The sequence below is a fragment of the Pezoporus occidentalis genome, unplaced genomic scaffold (assembly GCF_034315485.1).
Source record: "Pezoporus occidentalis ecotype Australia unplaced genomic scaffold, CSIRO_AGI_Poc_V1 ctg115, whole genome shotgun sequence".
NCBI classification, from domain to species: domain Eukaryota; kingdom Metazoa; phylum Chordata; class Aves; order Psittaciformes; family Psittacidae; genus Pezoporus; species Pezoporus occidentalis.
The window spans coordinates 1,726,100-1,741,561 of NW_026912940.1; the positions used below are offsets into that span (position 1 = coordinate 1,726,100).

At 36.4% G+C, this 15,462-nt stretch overlaps 1 protein-coding gene across 4 annotated transcripts in view; it reads left to right on the plus strand.

Annotated features, from left to right (window-relative positions):
- Positions 1-15,462, plus strand: part of TTC7B (tetratricopeptide repeat domain 7B) — a 138,612-nt gene that overhangs the window by 44,059 nt on the left and 79,091 nt on the right. For all 4 annotated transcript variants that reach the window (XM_062638456.1, XM_062638472.1, XM_062638463.1 and 1 more), the window contains 4 exons: positions 2,698-2,776; positions 3,746-3,918; positions 8,339-8,402; positions 13,481-13,618. In XM_062638456.1, coding sequence (XP_062494440.1) covers positions 2,698-2,776; positions 3,746-3,918; positions 8,339-8,402; positions 13,481-13,618 — 454 coding nt within the window. The remainder of the gene's footprint in view (positions 1-2,697; positions 2,777-3,745; positions 3,919-8,338; positions 8,403-13,480; positions 13,619-15,462) is intronic.

Sequence of the window (15,462 nt, forward strand, 5' to 3'; positions counted from 1 at the left end):
ACCATATTGTTCATGGTATGTTTTGCTTCAGTGCTTGTCTCAAAGCATTTAACTCAATTTTTTTTGCGTGATTTATATTGTAGCTTTGAAGTGTATATCTTTTAATATACTTCCTTTAGAAGATGCTCGACAAATCCGTATTGTGTTTGTCTTCGCTTGTGCAGTGGATCAGTGTTAAATGCTTTATGAAGCAAAACCTAATTTTGTATTTTAAGGTGTTTGGTTTTTTTTTTTCTTGTACAGTCTTCCTGCTTTTTTCCATGATACGGTAGAACTTCAGTCACAAGTTTCAGTCCCTTGCAGATGTTTATAGAAATGCAGTAGGTTACTAATAACAATCTGTCATGAAGTTCTTAAGGACATTTAAAGATTGCATACTTTTTCAAAAGAGGTTTTTTTTTTGGTTCTTGTAACACATTGAAAGACATAAACTTCATGTGGAAAAAATGCTAATTCCTGAAATTTCGTAGAGATTTAAATTAGTGTGATTTGAAGTTCTGCTACATAGTCTATGTTTCATCTGTACTTGGGAATTAGTATTTCAAACTGCCAAGTTCTTGCTCATGCTCTTTTCTGATAATTTTGCAAGGAACATTTCATTTTTTTGGCAAGTCTGTGACTTTGCACTACAGTCCTTGAGAGAAAGCTCCATTCATGGGAATATGCACTTAGAGCAAAGGACTTAAAGCTGGGATTCCAGTGGTCTGGATTTGGCTCTCTAAAATATTTGGCATGTGGTATTACTAAATGGTATGTATTTTAGCTTTCCAAAGGTGCTGAATGTATCCAGCTTCCACTGAGTTCAGAAGTTTTCTTTCTGTACTTACTTCATTAGTATATGAAGTTGGGGTAACAGTCATTAAGAGGCCTGCCTGTATGAAATATATAAATAAATATCATCTTTCAGGCAGTTGTTCCCATGTTAGATGTATACACGGGATTAATTTTCTTTGATATGTACTAAATGGCACTCTATGGTCAAATTCTGCTGTAATATGGAGTTTTTACAGACAATCATTTCTGGTGTGACTGGTGATTATTTCTTTTTAACCAACTTTGACATAACTTTCAACCTGTATGTACAGGTTTTGTTATTTGGAAATGCTAGTTCCTTTTAAATGCGCTTTTATGTAGAAGTATTTTAGAAGGTGAACTTGTGCTAGTGAAAGATGTGTGTGCTGGAGACTAAAATTTCTGCAATACACTCATAATCCTTGATTATATAAAATAGAACAGAGATGACCTCTGTCATGAAATCTGAAGACTAAAATGAATGACTGGGCCTCTAAGTAAAGTGATAAAGAGTTCTACAGTTCTATAGCAAGATCTCTCACATCAAACGCTGGCTTCAGGTATTCCGCAACTAAAGTTAAGGAAAGAATCTGTGTAAAAATGCTGGCTTTTCTTGAATTTGTATAGAGTTGCAATTCAGAAGATCACTATTTTAAACGTAATTGAAAATAAAGACCTCAGAATAAAGAAGGCATTTTAAAACAAGCTTTATAGCAGTGCAGTAGAGCTTTTACTTATGAGAAGCTTACACAAAGTGTAACATTTCTTTTGAGCCCGTGTTAGCAAATGCTATGCAACTTGCACATGGAATCGTATCTTAAGACAGTACAACTGTATGACATAGCAGCAATGATTTAAAGCAAAACGTGCTTTTGATTAAATAATTTTCTTTTGCATCTAGATTTCGAATAGTGAAATGGCTGTCATATGTTGTACATTGAGGTTGCAGAAAACATTTGTTCAGCTCAGCAAAAAGCCAACCCAGTCATTCACCAATTTAAAGACAAACTGTATTAATAAAAATGTTCTCAACTGCTTTTAAGTGCAATAAAAAAACAGCTGCGATATATGAGAAAAAAAATAAAGCTGTAAGACCGTACAAAATAATCTGTTGTTTGAGAAGAAAGTTCAGATCTGCAAAAATTGTTTGTGTGAATGACGCCTCCTATCTGAGGCTCTTGAATTTCTTTGCAAAAGCTGTTTAGGCAGCAGAAGTGGCTGAAGCATAGGCAGAGAAACAAACCTGAGTTGCAGAAGCTCCACCAAAAGCCAAGAACAGAACACGTGATTCCCAGTCCTCTTCTGTCCACACAGTGGGCTTTGCTGTGTTTGTGCTCTTTTCTCTCTGAAAAGGAGAGGGAAAAGAAAATTTTACACTACTTTCACTGAAGATTACAAGATTTACTGCTTTTTTATTTCCCTATTTTAAGGTGTCAAGAGGCAGCTAAAATATAATGTTTTTTGTTGTTGTTTTGTTTGATTATTTGTTTATTTTTTCCTCAAAGTTTATGCTTTGAAGCCCAATGTGATTGATAATTACTGTAATAGCTGTAATAGCAAGACCAACTTCAGTATTGTTTTTTCCTTTTTTTGAGTGGTCACTTCTTACACTTTTTCTTGCTTTCTCTTTGAACTATCTACTGATCATGAAAATGTTTCTTTTTTTCAATGAACTGGCAGGTAATGTTGTTGTAGTAATCAGCAGTGGGGTTCACAAATGAATATATAAATATAAATATATCTCTCTCCATGCCTATATATATATATCTCACAGAAAGGTAATGATGTGCAGGGAGTAAGGTGGGGGGAAAGGATAACATGGATTTTAACTACTTTACTGAGTAATGTATTAAGGTGTTACCAAATCCAAGTTGGAATACTGTCAAATTCTATATTTATATGCAGGAATTTGACAAGAGGAGTTGGTAGATTTAGAGAGTTACTAAGAGCTGTCGAAACAAGAACTACACAAAATCTGCGAATGGTAAGTTATATTAAACCATGTTCCTGATAAAAGCTAACTCAGGAATGTTTTTTATTTATATTGTCAGAAAATAAACCTTTACCAAAAGAGTGATGTATCTTTTTTGCATCTTTTTATACTAAAAGGCCAAGCCTTACATCTTTTGCTCTAATGTAATGATTTTCAACATGTCCTAGATTAGTTTCCTAATACTGGCCTTTTAAAACTTCTGAAGTGGTAATAAGGAAGGTAGTTGGTTTCTTAATTAATTTAATAACTGTTTCCTAGTAAGGTTATAAAAATTATTAAGCAATAGACTTTAGACTTAGAGAGGGATAATATTGCAAACTTTAATAGAACAAAAGATGAAGAGCTTCTTAAGGTACTGGCATTAAGGTGAAAGATGCAGATCTATCTTATTGTTCTTTCTGCGCCTTAAACATTACGCGTCTGTTGGTGGTGAATGTTGCTGGGAAATACTGCCAATGCTGTGGAAATGTAGGTTTTGCCTTCTTTCTGTTGTGCTGGTGCTAATCTCTTGAGTTTTCATCATCATGATATATAGTCATGCAACTTGTATGCATATGTATTAAACATTAAAGAGAAGATTAACCTGATAGTCATGGACTGTAGGATGATTTAAAAGTTTTAAACCAGTATTATTTACCTTTTGAGTATTTCTATGCTTAAATACATTGTGCCACGAATAGTTGGTCAGAATAAACTTTTTGACACTGATCTACACTATTCAAAAGTATCTGGATTTAACTGATATAATTGAAAAATTGCTTGTGATTGCCATTTATTTTCTTTGTGTTTAGAGAATTTTACTGGGTACTTTCAATCAGCAGTATGCCTGTTTTTTTGGGTGTTTTAAAATAACAGGAAATATAGTCTACCTGACTAGTTTTTATTAGAAGTAATCCAAGCATTTTATAAGAGTCTGTATTCAGCATTTCTAAGGAAAATATTTATCTTTCAATTTTACAGACTATAGCAAGACAACTGGCTGAAATTTTGTTACGAGGCATGTGTGAACAGAGTTATTGGAATCCACTGGAAGATCCTCCTCACCAGTCACCCCTAGATGATCCACTTCGAAAAGGTTCAAATACTAAGAATTATGCGCTCAGCAGAAGACCACGGGTATACACTGGAGAAAAGTATGGCTGAGTTTATACCTCTTGTGTTTCTATATTTGCAATTGTTACCAACTGCACTGGGTAATTTAGTTTATATTTTTTAAAATGTAGAAGGGATTGCACAATGTGAATGTTTCCCATGTTGTGTGTAGATATATATATATCCCCTGAAGAGAGCTAGGGGAGCAACATGCTTCTCCAAGCAGCAGTGTACACAAGACCTTTTGTTCTCAATTCACAAAATGTTTTTTTTAATTCTATATTGGGGTGTATGATAGTCAGTATCTCTTAATTATATCTGAGATACAAAAGAAAACATGAACTGTGTGGCAAATCTGAAATTGCACATTTTAAAAGTTGCGTACTGTTTCTAGATCTCTGTTCTGCTCTGTCATAAAAAGGAAAGAATTAGCAATATGGAGGTTAAAATTCATCTCATTATGAAAACCCAAAAGATATCTAGCAGTTTGTCTCATAATTTTAATTTAGTCTGTTTCCCAAAGCAGCTACCTCCTAATCTTTTTAGATTAGTTTTGGCATTTCTTCATGATGCTACCGTTTTGCTGAGTTTTATTCTTTCACTGATTCAAATAAGTGGTATGGAATGGATGTTTGTGTCACGTATCCCATGGTTAATTCTAGAGTGGCTTTGGTGTGTATGCCTTCCTTCTTGAAAATGTGTGAGGTTTTTTAAACCACATTAGCTATTAGTATTATTATTAAATGTGGATAGCCATTTTCTTGAATTTGAACTTTTCTGAGATTTTAATAGCTTGTTGTTTGTTTGTATCTGATTCAATGTAAAATGGTTTCTAAGGTTCAAATTGTTCTCCTTGGACACACTCTGACAGTGCCAAAATATATATTGAAAAAATTTTGCTTTTAATTACAAGTCCCTGGGTGTAGCTTGCTACCTGAAAGTTATATGTTTGTGTCAAAGCATGCTGGTGAAACCTTAACCGTTTGGCATTGCCTTTTTTAATTTTTTTTGTTTTTTGTCATTGATACTACGTTTGATCTGATGAAATTTTATTGCATGCTTGTTTTATGTAATCAGCAACTTTTCCACTGCACTACTTGTATTCTACATGCAAGTCTTTGTGGGATTGTGTATTTTTTTTTTGTGTGTGTGTGTGTGTATTTAATATAGTCAACAACTATTGTTTACTTGTTTTGATACATGTTGGAAAGCACTGTGAGCCAGAGAGCTGAGCAGTGGAGATAATGATCTAGCCAAGATTATGATTTGCCGTAGGAGGACAGTGCTAAGTTATGCAGATGGAGAAGACAGAAATTCTATTTAAGCTTCAGAAAAAAAAGAAAATACAGAAGTTGTGGAGCTGGAGAATATCACTGGAGATACTCAAAATCTGACTGGACATGGTCCTGGGCAACCTGTTGGTTGACCCTGCTTTGAGTGGAGGGGCTATACTAGACAATCACCAGACACCATCTCCAACCTCAACTGTCCTGTGAGTCTCTGAAATTGGTGTGATCTGAGAGTCTCAAGGAGATTGTTTTCTGTTCCATATGAAATTTTGACCTTTTTTCTCCAAAGAATTTATTAATTTGTTTTTATGTTGTGTTCTGGCTGGATTAAAATCCAAGCATTGTCTTTTAATTTCAGTTTTGTCCTACTATGTCTAGGATGTGAAGTCATTAGAGAGCAGTCTTTTGAGATTTAAGAAAAGATGCAGGCAGAGAGTTGAGCATTCAATTTTCCAAAACAACTCTGCAAGCACATAATTAACAAACTGTACATGCAGGCAGCCTTTTTGCTGCAAAGGAAATACCTGGTTTATGGTTACACCTTGATCACTCCACTTAAAAAGTATGCATTTATTGGCCAAACACAAGGAAGTTTTTTTAATCAGGGTCACACATTTTCTCATTTGAACTACTTCATTTCACACAGCAAATTGTGAAGAAGAGTCTGTTCCCCTCTTATGCATGCCTTTTTAATTAGTATGAAAGCTTCTTTCTATAATGTGGCCTTGTTGTTATGTGCAGAAGGTTCTGCTTCTCTATTAGATTGCTTATAGAAGTAGTCCTACCTTAGATTCTTCAGAGATATTTTGGTTTAGTGAAAACAGGGTCTTTATATTGTAACATGGAATACTGTCCCACTGCAGGCATTTGAGTTGTTTAGCTGCATATATTGCAGATTTCCATAATGAATACTTTATACAGCAGCAAGCTCATATTATTATGGTGTGACTTTTTATGAGCAAGTAGAATGGCCTTTATATTCAAAGATTTCTTGCAGATCTTCTTCCTTGATCTAGAATACTTAATAGCAGGTTTCTCAGACTCAGTCTTTCAAACTTGTGGTCTTCATTCTCAACTCAGCCTTTTGTAGAACCATGCCTCCGGGCAAAAGTGGAGCTTTGTTCTATGTAATTTTCTTGTTCTTGGGACATGCAAGCGAGAAATTCCATGATTTCAACAGAGCATGTAATTAAGTTCTTTTCTTTTGTCACATCACAGTGATTAATACCAGATCAACTAAAACTTGTCTAGCCAAGTATCTTATCTCCAGCAGTGTTTAAAAGTAAGTACACAAGGCAGTGAATAGCAAGGCAGATATGTAGGAAAATACTTCCTAGGTATTCATCTGACCATCAGCTCTGAGTCTGAGATGTACTGTTTTCTTTCTAGTTATATTGCCTGATATCTTAAGTAACTGCATTGTGTTCTTTTGAGGATGATGAATGTGATTTGACTAATGCCATTTATGATTTCATAGATCTCTGTGTTACTGCCTCTTCAGTGTTCTCACTCCTCAGTTGAAGAGCTGCTAAACTTCTTGATTTGCCTTTGATTGGCAGCCCTTTTATGCTTCCAGTTGCCTCTTTTGCTCTGGCCTGTTACGTTGGAATTACTTTACTTGTATGCCTGCATCTGTCAGGAGACAGTCTGTGTTCAGCCAACTAAATTGAGCTTTTTGTTTACACAGGTCAAAGAAATTTCATAGTAATTTCTACATTAAGAGGATCTTCACTATTTGAGGCAAACATCAACTTATTAACCAAAATATATTCAAAGTTGTCGGAGAAAATGTTTGCTTTAATTTTGATCAATGACTTCTCCGTAGTTCTCTTCAAGGCAACTTCCCTTTTTTTTCTCCAAAAAAGTAATTTCTTCAGCAACTTCCAATCGTTATTCTGCTTTCTGGGACCGATTGCCAGGCAGGTTAAGTCTGCTTCCAAGTTGCTAAATTCTTCATTGAAGACTGGATAGATGAAAGGGCAGCTCTGTAAGGCTTCGTTTTCACTTCTCATTCCCTGTCCTGGGTGGTTCTTACTCAGCCGTAACTGTGCCTTGAAATTTCTTTGTTATGTAAAAATAAAAGTATTCTAAGATTTAGAATACTGCTCAAAATCTGGTAAGCAACATGCATTGAATAAAAATCCAATAACAGAATAACTGCCCGGGGGTCTGAGCTGCTGTGTATTACCACAATATGTTTGCAATGTTGCTTTCAAACCACCTGGAGTTAAGACCTGGTTTAGTTTTCATTTCCTTGCAGGCATTTAATTACTGCTTAGATTTCTAATGCATTTAAAAAACCCTAAAAGGTGTTTTGATCTCAGACAAGTTTTGTTTCCCATTTGTAATTTATTGTAGTTTAAGTACCCTTTGGACTATAGGAATTGCTTATTAACAAGAAGAAATTATTTCCTGCATTTAAACAGGTAATTCTGGAATTATTGGTCTCAATTAACAGGAGATGGTACTTGTGCTAATTCAGAAGTGGTTTAGAGAAAGAAATCTGAAAAGTTAAAACAGTAACTATTGTGTTGTGTGTGTGAGAGAGAGAATGAATGAATGATTTCTTATCAGTCATGTACCAAATATAGATTACTGTTGTCTGTCTATATTTTAACTGCTTGGAAGTAACAGTGATTATGGTAAGCAGGTAGAGATTGCATGGCTCTTTTTTTTACATGCTGACAGCTATTGACTGCATCAAGAGAACAATTCTCAAGCATATCTCATGAAAGACCAATAAAAGTATTTCTCCACATATTGTCTAAAGTATGAAAGTTACCTTGTTCTTGTGAGAGAGTTTCTTGTTGCTGACCTTTGAATCAGTGCTGTAGATTCAGCTCACATAGATTAGGTGCCAGAGGGTAGTTAAACTATGGGTACAGCGTTTACAGTTATCAAATCACGTGCTATTTGGGGGTATTTGAATGCATTCACCTCTTACAACTGTGGTGGTTTCATTCTCTTGTTTTGTTAGGCCAGCTTTTCTAAAATGGAAATTTAAAGCATCACAAAGAAATGTGTTTTAACCAGTCATTTTTTCTATGCAAATTACTCTCTGTTCTCTTTCCTGGAAATTTTCCAGTTTTTACAGTACTCTCACTGTATTTGTGTAAGCTACTCCTAAAAGTAATATGTTCTGCTTAAATAATTACATTTTCGTTTTGAACAGCATCTTTTGTCCTCAAGAAAATACAGAAGAAGCCTTACTGTTGCTGCTTATTAGTGAATCTATGGTAGGTAAAATAGAGTGAATGTGCATGTGGTGTATGCATATATGTTTTCTTTGGGTATTTATTAAATTGAAAATAGAACTTTGTCATGCCTTACTTTATGACTAGTGTTTCATTTTCTGTTAGGAAAGCAGGCAGTTACTTCTGAAACTCAAGCTTCTGTTCCTCTGAGCTAGCAAGTTGAGGTCTGCAGGTGTTATGAATGGTTTTTCTCCATTAGAGTGGCTAAATGTAGCCTCCTGCTAACCACAGGCAGGTGAACACAAAGACAGGTCATTCATTTGGCATTACTTATTAGTATGACCCACCTTTATACCAGCTAGTTGCCATTTGTACAGACTCAAAACCTAAGTTATTTTTGTTGTAAAAAACAAATCAAGGACTACTAGATGAGCGTAATAAACATAGCCAAAAAGTATTATTCATTGTGCATTCAATCTCAGATAGAAGTTGAATTTGTATATTATTTTTAATGGTAGTGACATTAGCTTTTGATACTGGTACTACTGGATTTATTAATTCATTTTTTATGTCCTCATTTCCACAGTAGGCGATTCCTTTCAGTGGTCTAATTGTGCCTTTTATCAGCCTTTTGTATTTTCCTCTAGTGTAATTTTACTAGTCACCTCTGAACCACCACGTACTGACATGCTTATACCAGGCCAGTTACATGTTCTTAGATGGCAGAAATGAAATGCTGAAGCTGGAATTTCTGCTGGTTTTCTAACTGGAGGAGTGGAACCTATAGAACCTGAGGCACCGTGTAACAATCTGTCTCACCACACAACAGTGAGACTTAGTCTTTTAAGTTCTATAGGTAATTCAGTTGCTTTCAATTCTATGATTCTGTGATTCATGCTCTGACATAATTTCTGTTTCGATACAGTTAAAGAGGAACGCAACATTTTAGTGAACATTGTCCTATTTGAACTAAAGTGCCAATATTCACATTGTAGTACAAACTATTTTCCACATTCCTAGTGATGTTCATTGCAGTGTTCATGACAGAATCTGTCACCAAAAAACTAGACTGAGCAAATATTTCCATATACCATGTGTTGGTTTTGCTGCAGTATATACTTACCACTGAAAGGGGCTGCCTGTGCCTCCTTAAGTGCCTGAGCTGCTTGTGGAGATTTGCAGAATTCTGATGTGAACAGGGGTCATGGTAGTAGTCCCAGTTCTTCAGGATTTGACTATGGATTACTGTATTTACACATGTACTCCTTGTGTGAAGATGCAAAAAAACCAAAAGTACTGCCCCTCATTTCAAGTAACTTAGAGCTTTTCCTTTGTGAATTAGATCTGGCTTGATTATATCAAATGTACAGCATATACCCTTATCAAGCTTCCAATATGTTTTTTCTTTACAAGTAGTTGTTGCAGTTTATCTGAAGTAAGAGAGTTTCTTTCTTTCACATAATTGGCTTATTTTGGCTAAATTGTTTGTATTAGTTTTGGAGGCAAAAGGGGAAGATTGAGCATAAAAAATCAATCGCAACAGACCTATCTTTCTGAGAGTTGAGAGCTGTTACTTCAGCCTCAGTGCATGCTGTTTTGTTTTTGTTTTTCTTTTTCTTTTTCTGTAGTAGTTAAGAGGTAGTATGTGATTTATGATTTTGAAGCCAGTGTTTGGGAAAGAAAGTAGTTGCAAAAGATTGAGTAGTCATTGGTGTTTTGAGATGGTACTGTGCTATTAAAGTAGTATGATCTTTTTTCTTGCATTGTCTATGAATTAGTTAAAAACACAGATAAATTTTCAAGTCTTGTGTCTTTCGAGAACTTATTCGAATAAATACCTTAAAACAGGATGGGGATCTAACACATAAGTAGCATTTTGTGTGAGCAAATCACTATGTATATATGAGCCCTAAATCCTGCTGATAGTTTCAGGGAAGTGGTGCGCTCTTCCATCATAACTTCTTATTTGAATTAGGTCTAGTGCACCATATGTCCAAAAAGTTGAATCTTGCTATTACAAATGCTATGTTTGTGTCACCTTGAGTTCTCTTAATTTCCAAATTCAGAAAGGATGCTTTGAGTAAGATTTAAAATGTAGTATTTATGAAAGCAGTGACATGAGAAAGACAATTCTGTGCTTTTTAAGTGTTCTGATTCTCTTACAGATACATTTCAGAGTACAAAATGCCTCTTAGCCACATGCTACAGTGTATTGTCATGCCTAATGAGGAAAGTCAGCTGCAACTCTGCCAAGGCTCTTCCTGTAATATATTGCAAGTATAACAGCTAGAATATAACAAAGTCTAGACCAGCCTTTCCTTAGCTAGACAGAAATGAGTAGAAAGGACTGACATCTTTACATTGCAGTGCATGTACATGTTGCTGCATGTCAGCTGAGCTGCAGCATCAGAATCCAGATGATTGAGGTTAGAAGGGATGTTGGGGGTTGTTTTGTCCATCCCCCAAGCCCTGCTAAAGCAAAGCCACCTGGAGCAGGCTGTGCCTGTGTCCAGACACCTTTTGAGTATCTCCAAGTAAGGAGACTCCACAACCTCCCTGGGCAATGTGTGCAAGTGCTCAATAACTTTCCAGTAAAAAAAGTGTTTCCTGGTGTTCAGAGGGAACACAGGGAACTGTGTTTCAGTTCGTGTCCACTGCCACTGGTCCTGTCACTGGGTACTACTGGAAAGAGGCTGGGTCCATCTTATTTGTACCCTCCCTTCAGGCATTTGTACACATTGATAAGGTTCCCCCCTCTGGGCATGTTCTTCTCTAGGCTGAAGAGTCCCAGCTCTCTCAGCTTTTTCTCATAGAAGAGATACTTTAGATCCTTATTCAACCTTGTGGTCGTTTGTTGGACTGTCTCCAGCAGCTCCATGTTTCTCTTATACTGGGGAAGCCAGAATTGGACCCAGTACTGGAGGTGTGGCCTCACCAGTGCTCAACAGAGGGGAAGGATTGCCCCGTTCAGCCAGCTGGCAACACTCTGTCTCATGCAGCCCAGCATACCACTAGCCTTCTTTCCAGCAAGGGCACATTGCTGGCATCTGTTCAACGTGGTGTCCACTAGGATCTCCTGGGTTCTGGTGTTCTCCAGGTCCTTTTCTGCTAAGCTGCTTTTCAGCTGGGTGGCCCTCAGCACGTACTGAGTGATGCCAGGGTGCAGGACTTGAGGTTCCTGTCAGCTCATTCCTCCAGGCTGTTGAGGTCCCTCTGGATGGCAGCACAGTCCTTTGGCATATCAGTTCCTCCTTCAGGTTCTGTATCATCAGCATACTTGCTGAGAGAATACACTCTGTCCATCATCCAGATCATTAATGAAGATTTTGACCAGGATCAGGCCCAGTATTGATTGCTGGGGTACACTGCTAGTTATTGGCCTTCAACTAGGTTTTGTTTCACCGATCACTACCTCCTGAGCTCAGCCTCATGTGTTATTTGTAGCCGATGATGGTAAAATGGCTGAACATATCCTTTCTTCCACTGGTGAACTAAGTTACACTGCTTGCGTTTGCCTTAGGCTTAATGTGTGTTACAAAGTAAGTGTGGCCAGTTGACATACTGCAGTTTAACTGATTACCACTTTATTGTGTCTGAGACCATGGCAATTCTGAAACACTGAGCGCTGCAGCTTGTACGTGTGTTCTGCAGAAAATGGTTGTTCAAATATGTAAGATATCTTTAATACTTACAAAGCATCCTCTCCTATAATACTGTTTTGGCATTGTCAGCCATTTTTTCACAAGAAGTGCTAATTCATAGCTTGTTCTATACTTGCAGAGAATTGAGACAAATAGTGATTAAATGTGGAGCTAGAAAGGAAGAAGTTCTTGAAGCTGACTAAATATTTATGCAGTGTAGAAAGGAAAAGCCGAAGACTTCATGGTCAAAAGAAAGCAAAATGTCTGTTTTGGGGTGTGTGTGCCGGGGTGTGTGTTTTCAAACCAAGCTGTGGGTTATTCAGTGATAATTCTTGGAATGTCTGTGCATTTTACGATCTCTTTGAAAATTTCTTTTAGTATTTGATTCTTCTGATTTTAAAGATGTAATGAGTATGCTCAGAGCTTAAAATGTTCTCTTGTTGAAGCAGAGAAACAATTTAGTATCCCTTAATGTGTGTTTTGCCTTGCCTTGCCTCTGAAAAAGGAGGAAATAATCTGTCCATTAAAATTTAGTGTATTTAAGTAAATGTGTTAAGGGGCCATGCCCTGTGTAATTAAATTTAAAAGGGTGGGGGGACTAGGAGGAGAGAGAAGGATCTCTAACTTCTGACTTCAAACTACTGGATATGCTAGCATTTGTACCAGGGGAATATGAAACGTCAAAAAGTCTAGAAACAGATATCAAGATGAGATATTTTCAGAGGCTTTATGGTATGGTGGGGGAAGTCCTGTGTAGTTCAATATAGGTGGTCTTAGTTACTCTTAAACCTGCATTTTATCCTTTGCTCTTTAACAAAATTTGCCTGTGAACATGACCAAACTTAATGCAGTTCTAACTCAGTTTTCTTCCTTCTCAAAAGGAAAAAGCTTAATTAAAGAAGTAGGTTGGCAATATGCCTGTCACAGAACAGGATTGAAAGTACAAAGCCTTGCTCCAAACATGGCCTGATTCCAAACCACTGCTCAGAACCAGGGGCAGTTTTCGCTTCTCACTAATAACTCCTGATAGTGATTGTATGGTTATCCCAGCAGGTTACCAATCACAAGTGAGAGGATAGTGTCAAAATGTTATGAAGAGAGAAGAAATCGATTGCCATATTTTACAAAAGCTGGAATAGAAGATTTTAAGATCCTTCTAATATGTTTTACTAGCATACAAAAAATAAAATTAATTTTTTAAAGTTGAATAAATGTTGTGTTAAATAAAAACTTATTTGGTTTCTGAGACCTCTTAAGTAATTTTAAATACATTATCTAATTTATGTAATTAGAATTGAGTAATTAAAAATAGATACATACAGAAACATCAATCTATAAATTAGTAGCAGATACTGTCTCTGGATATCACGTATATCAACTGCTGACCGTCAGTCTGAATAGCATGGTTATTACTTGTTTGAAAATACAGATTAAATTACAATAGCTGATTTTCTTTCTTTCTTTGTGGTTATGTTTCAGGCCAACCGTGATGCTGTACTGAGCCGAATACCAGAACACAAAAATGATCGTATCATCAGTTTGCAAAGTGCATCTGTAGTCTACGATTTACTTACTATAGCCTTGGGAAGAAGAGGCCAGTATGAAATGCTGTCAGAGGTTTGTTGATAATAATAAATATTCAACTGTGTCTTCATTGCTTATTTCTGTTAATTATGTAAATTTGTGGTAGTAGTCAAAACAAATACAAGACATTGTAATTGTGACTACTACAAAAATACAGTAGGTACTTTCCACCCCAAAAAGTTTACTGTCTAAATTTTTGCGTGACAAGTGGCTTGAGGTGGTCAGGCACAGAAATTTTGTGAAAGGTGTGGTAAATGTTTAATGGCACAGAAGTTCACATGGGTTTTGGGGGGAGGTATGGATCTGCTTAAAAGGGTATACATTAAATGGAGACAGCAGGAAGGAACAGCAAATGATAAAAGCTGTTGAGGATATACGTGATAGATTTAAGTACCTAGAAAAAGAATCTGTGAAGTTCTATTTCTAAAGAAAACTTTCTTTTACACCTCATAATATTTGGAGTGCTCCAAAGTCCTTGTCGTTTGTAAAATGGCTTTGAAGTTATTAAAACAGAACTCTACTTTTTTAGGTCTGTAGGAAAGTTAAATCCCTATCTCAAATGTCTTGTGTTTGATTATGCAACTTGCATGTGTTTTGTTAGATTGTCGTGTCTTAGTTGTTCGGGAAATTTTCAAGTATCATTAACAGCTTTGTATCTAAGAAGCAGTTAGAGCTTTCTGGGCAGAACAGATATTTCTGCTGCTAAAAGCAGTGCTCACCCAGCAGCAGGATACTGTTTCTGACCATGATTAATTATTGGTATCCAGAAAGAATACTTCAGCATGTGTGGTGGAAAAGCATATCCATGGATTGACTTACTGAAAATGGTTTCTCCCTGCAATAATAAAGAAAAAAAAACAACAAACCAAACAAGAAACACATCAAAAACCACAAAAAGCAAAACACACAAACAAAGAAACCCCACCCCCCCCCCCCCTTCCCCCCCCCCCCCCCCCAAAATACCTCAGAAAACCTGCGTCAGTTCTTCTCTGGTTTATTTAGGTAGTCAGTATTTAATCTGCATCTCCTGTAATGTTAAATTGGGTACTTCATAACTGCAAGTTGTGTGTACAAGTCATTTTTACTCAGTACAATGGCAAGACTTTCACAAAACTAAGGAATATGAAAGCTCATAAAGGACTGTAACCCTAGAACATAATCAGGAATATTCCCATTTACTTGCCACTACAGACACTTTCACCTTCGTGGAATTTTAGGCAGTTACACCAGAGCTGCAAGAGATTACTCTCCATATGGAGTCATAGAATCATATGTTTTAGTCTAGAACTTTTTAAAGAATAGACATTGATCGGCAAGTATCTGCTCCCAAGACCTGCAGTCAGTAGCCTGAAACTTCTATAATTTAGACTATTACATTAAATGCAATTCAGAAATATAAAAGCATTCTGTTCAGTTATGAAATAGGCATATTGTTTTGCTGTCTTCATTCTCTGTGAGCTAATTATGGTTGCTCTAGTGCAGCTGTTGTAGCTTTAAGTCAGAAAGCACCATTATTCTAACTCCGCAAATGGTATTTACCCACCAGTTCCCATAACTTGTTATCTTCTGGTATAGCTATAGCTGATTACTTAAAGAAGAAGTTAGTTGTGATATGAGAACATTAAAATATGAAAAATCTGTCTCATACGTATTAAACTGTTCTAATGCTGAGTCATTTGTTCAGTTCTTAACTGAAAAGGTCTCATTTCTTTGTGGAGTTTGAGCTTTCAGCTTCTTACGGCTTTCTCAACCAAATCAAAGAACTTTCTCCTATCACATTTCCTTCCTAAACAAGTCATCAAGTTGGTTTTTAAGCTTTGTAGGGTATGATGTATTGAGCTTATCGATGTCCTAATAGCAAAGATGTTTTCCAGACC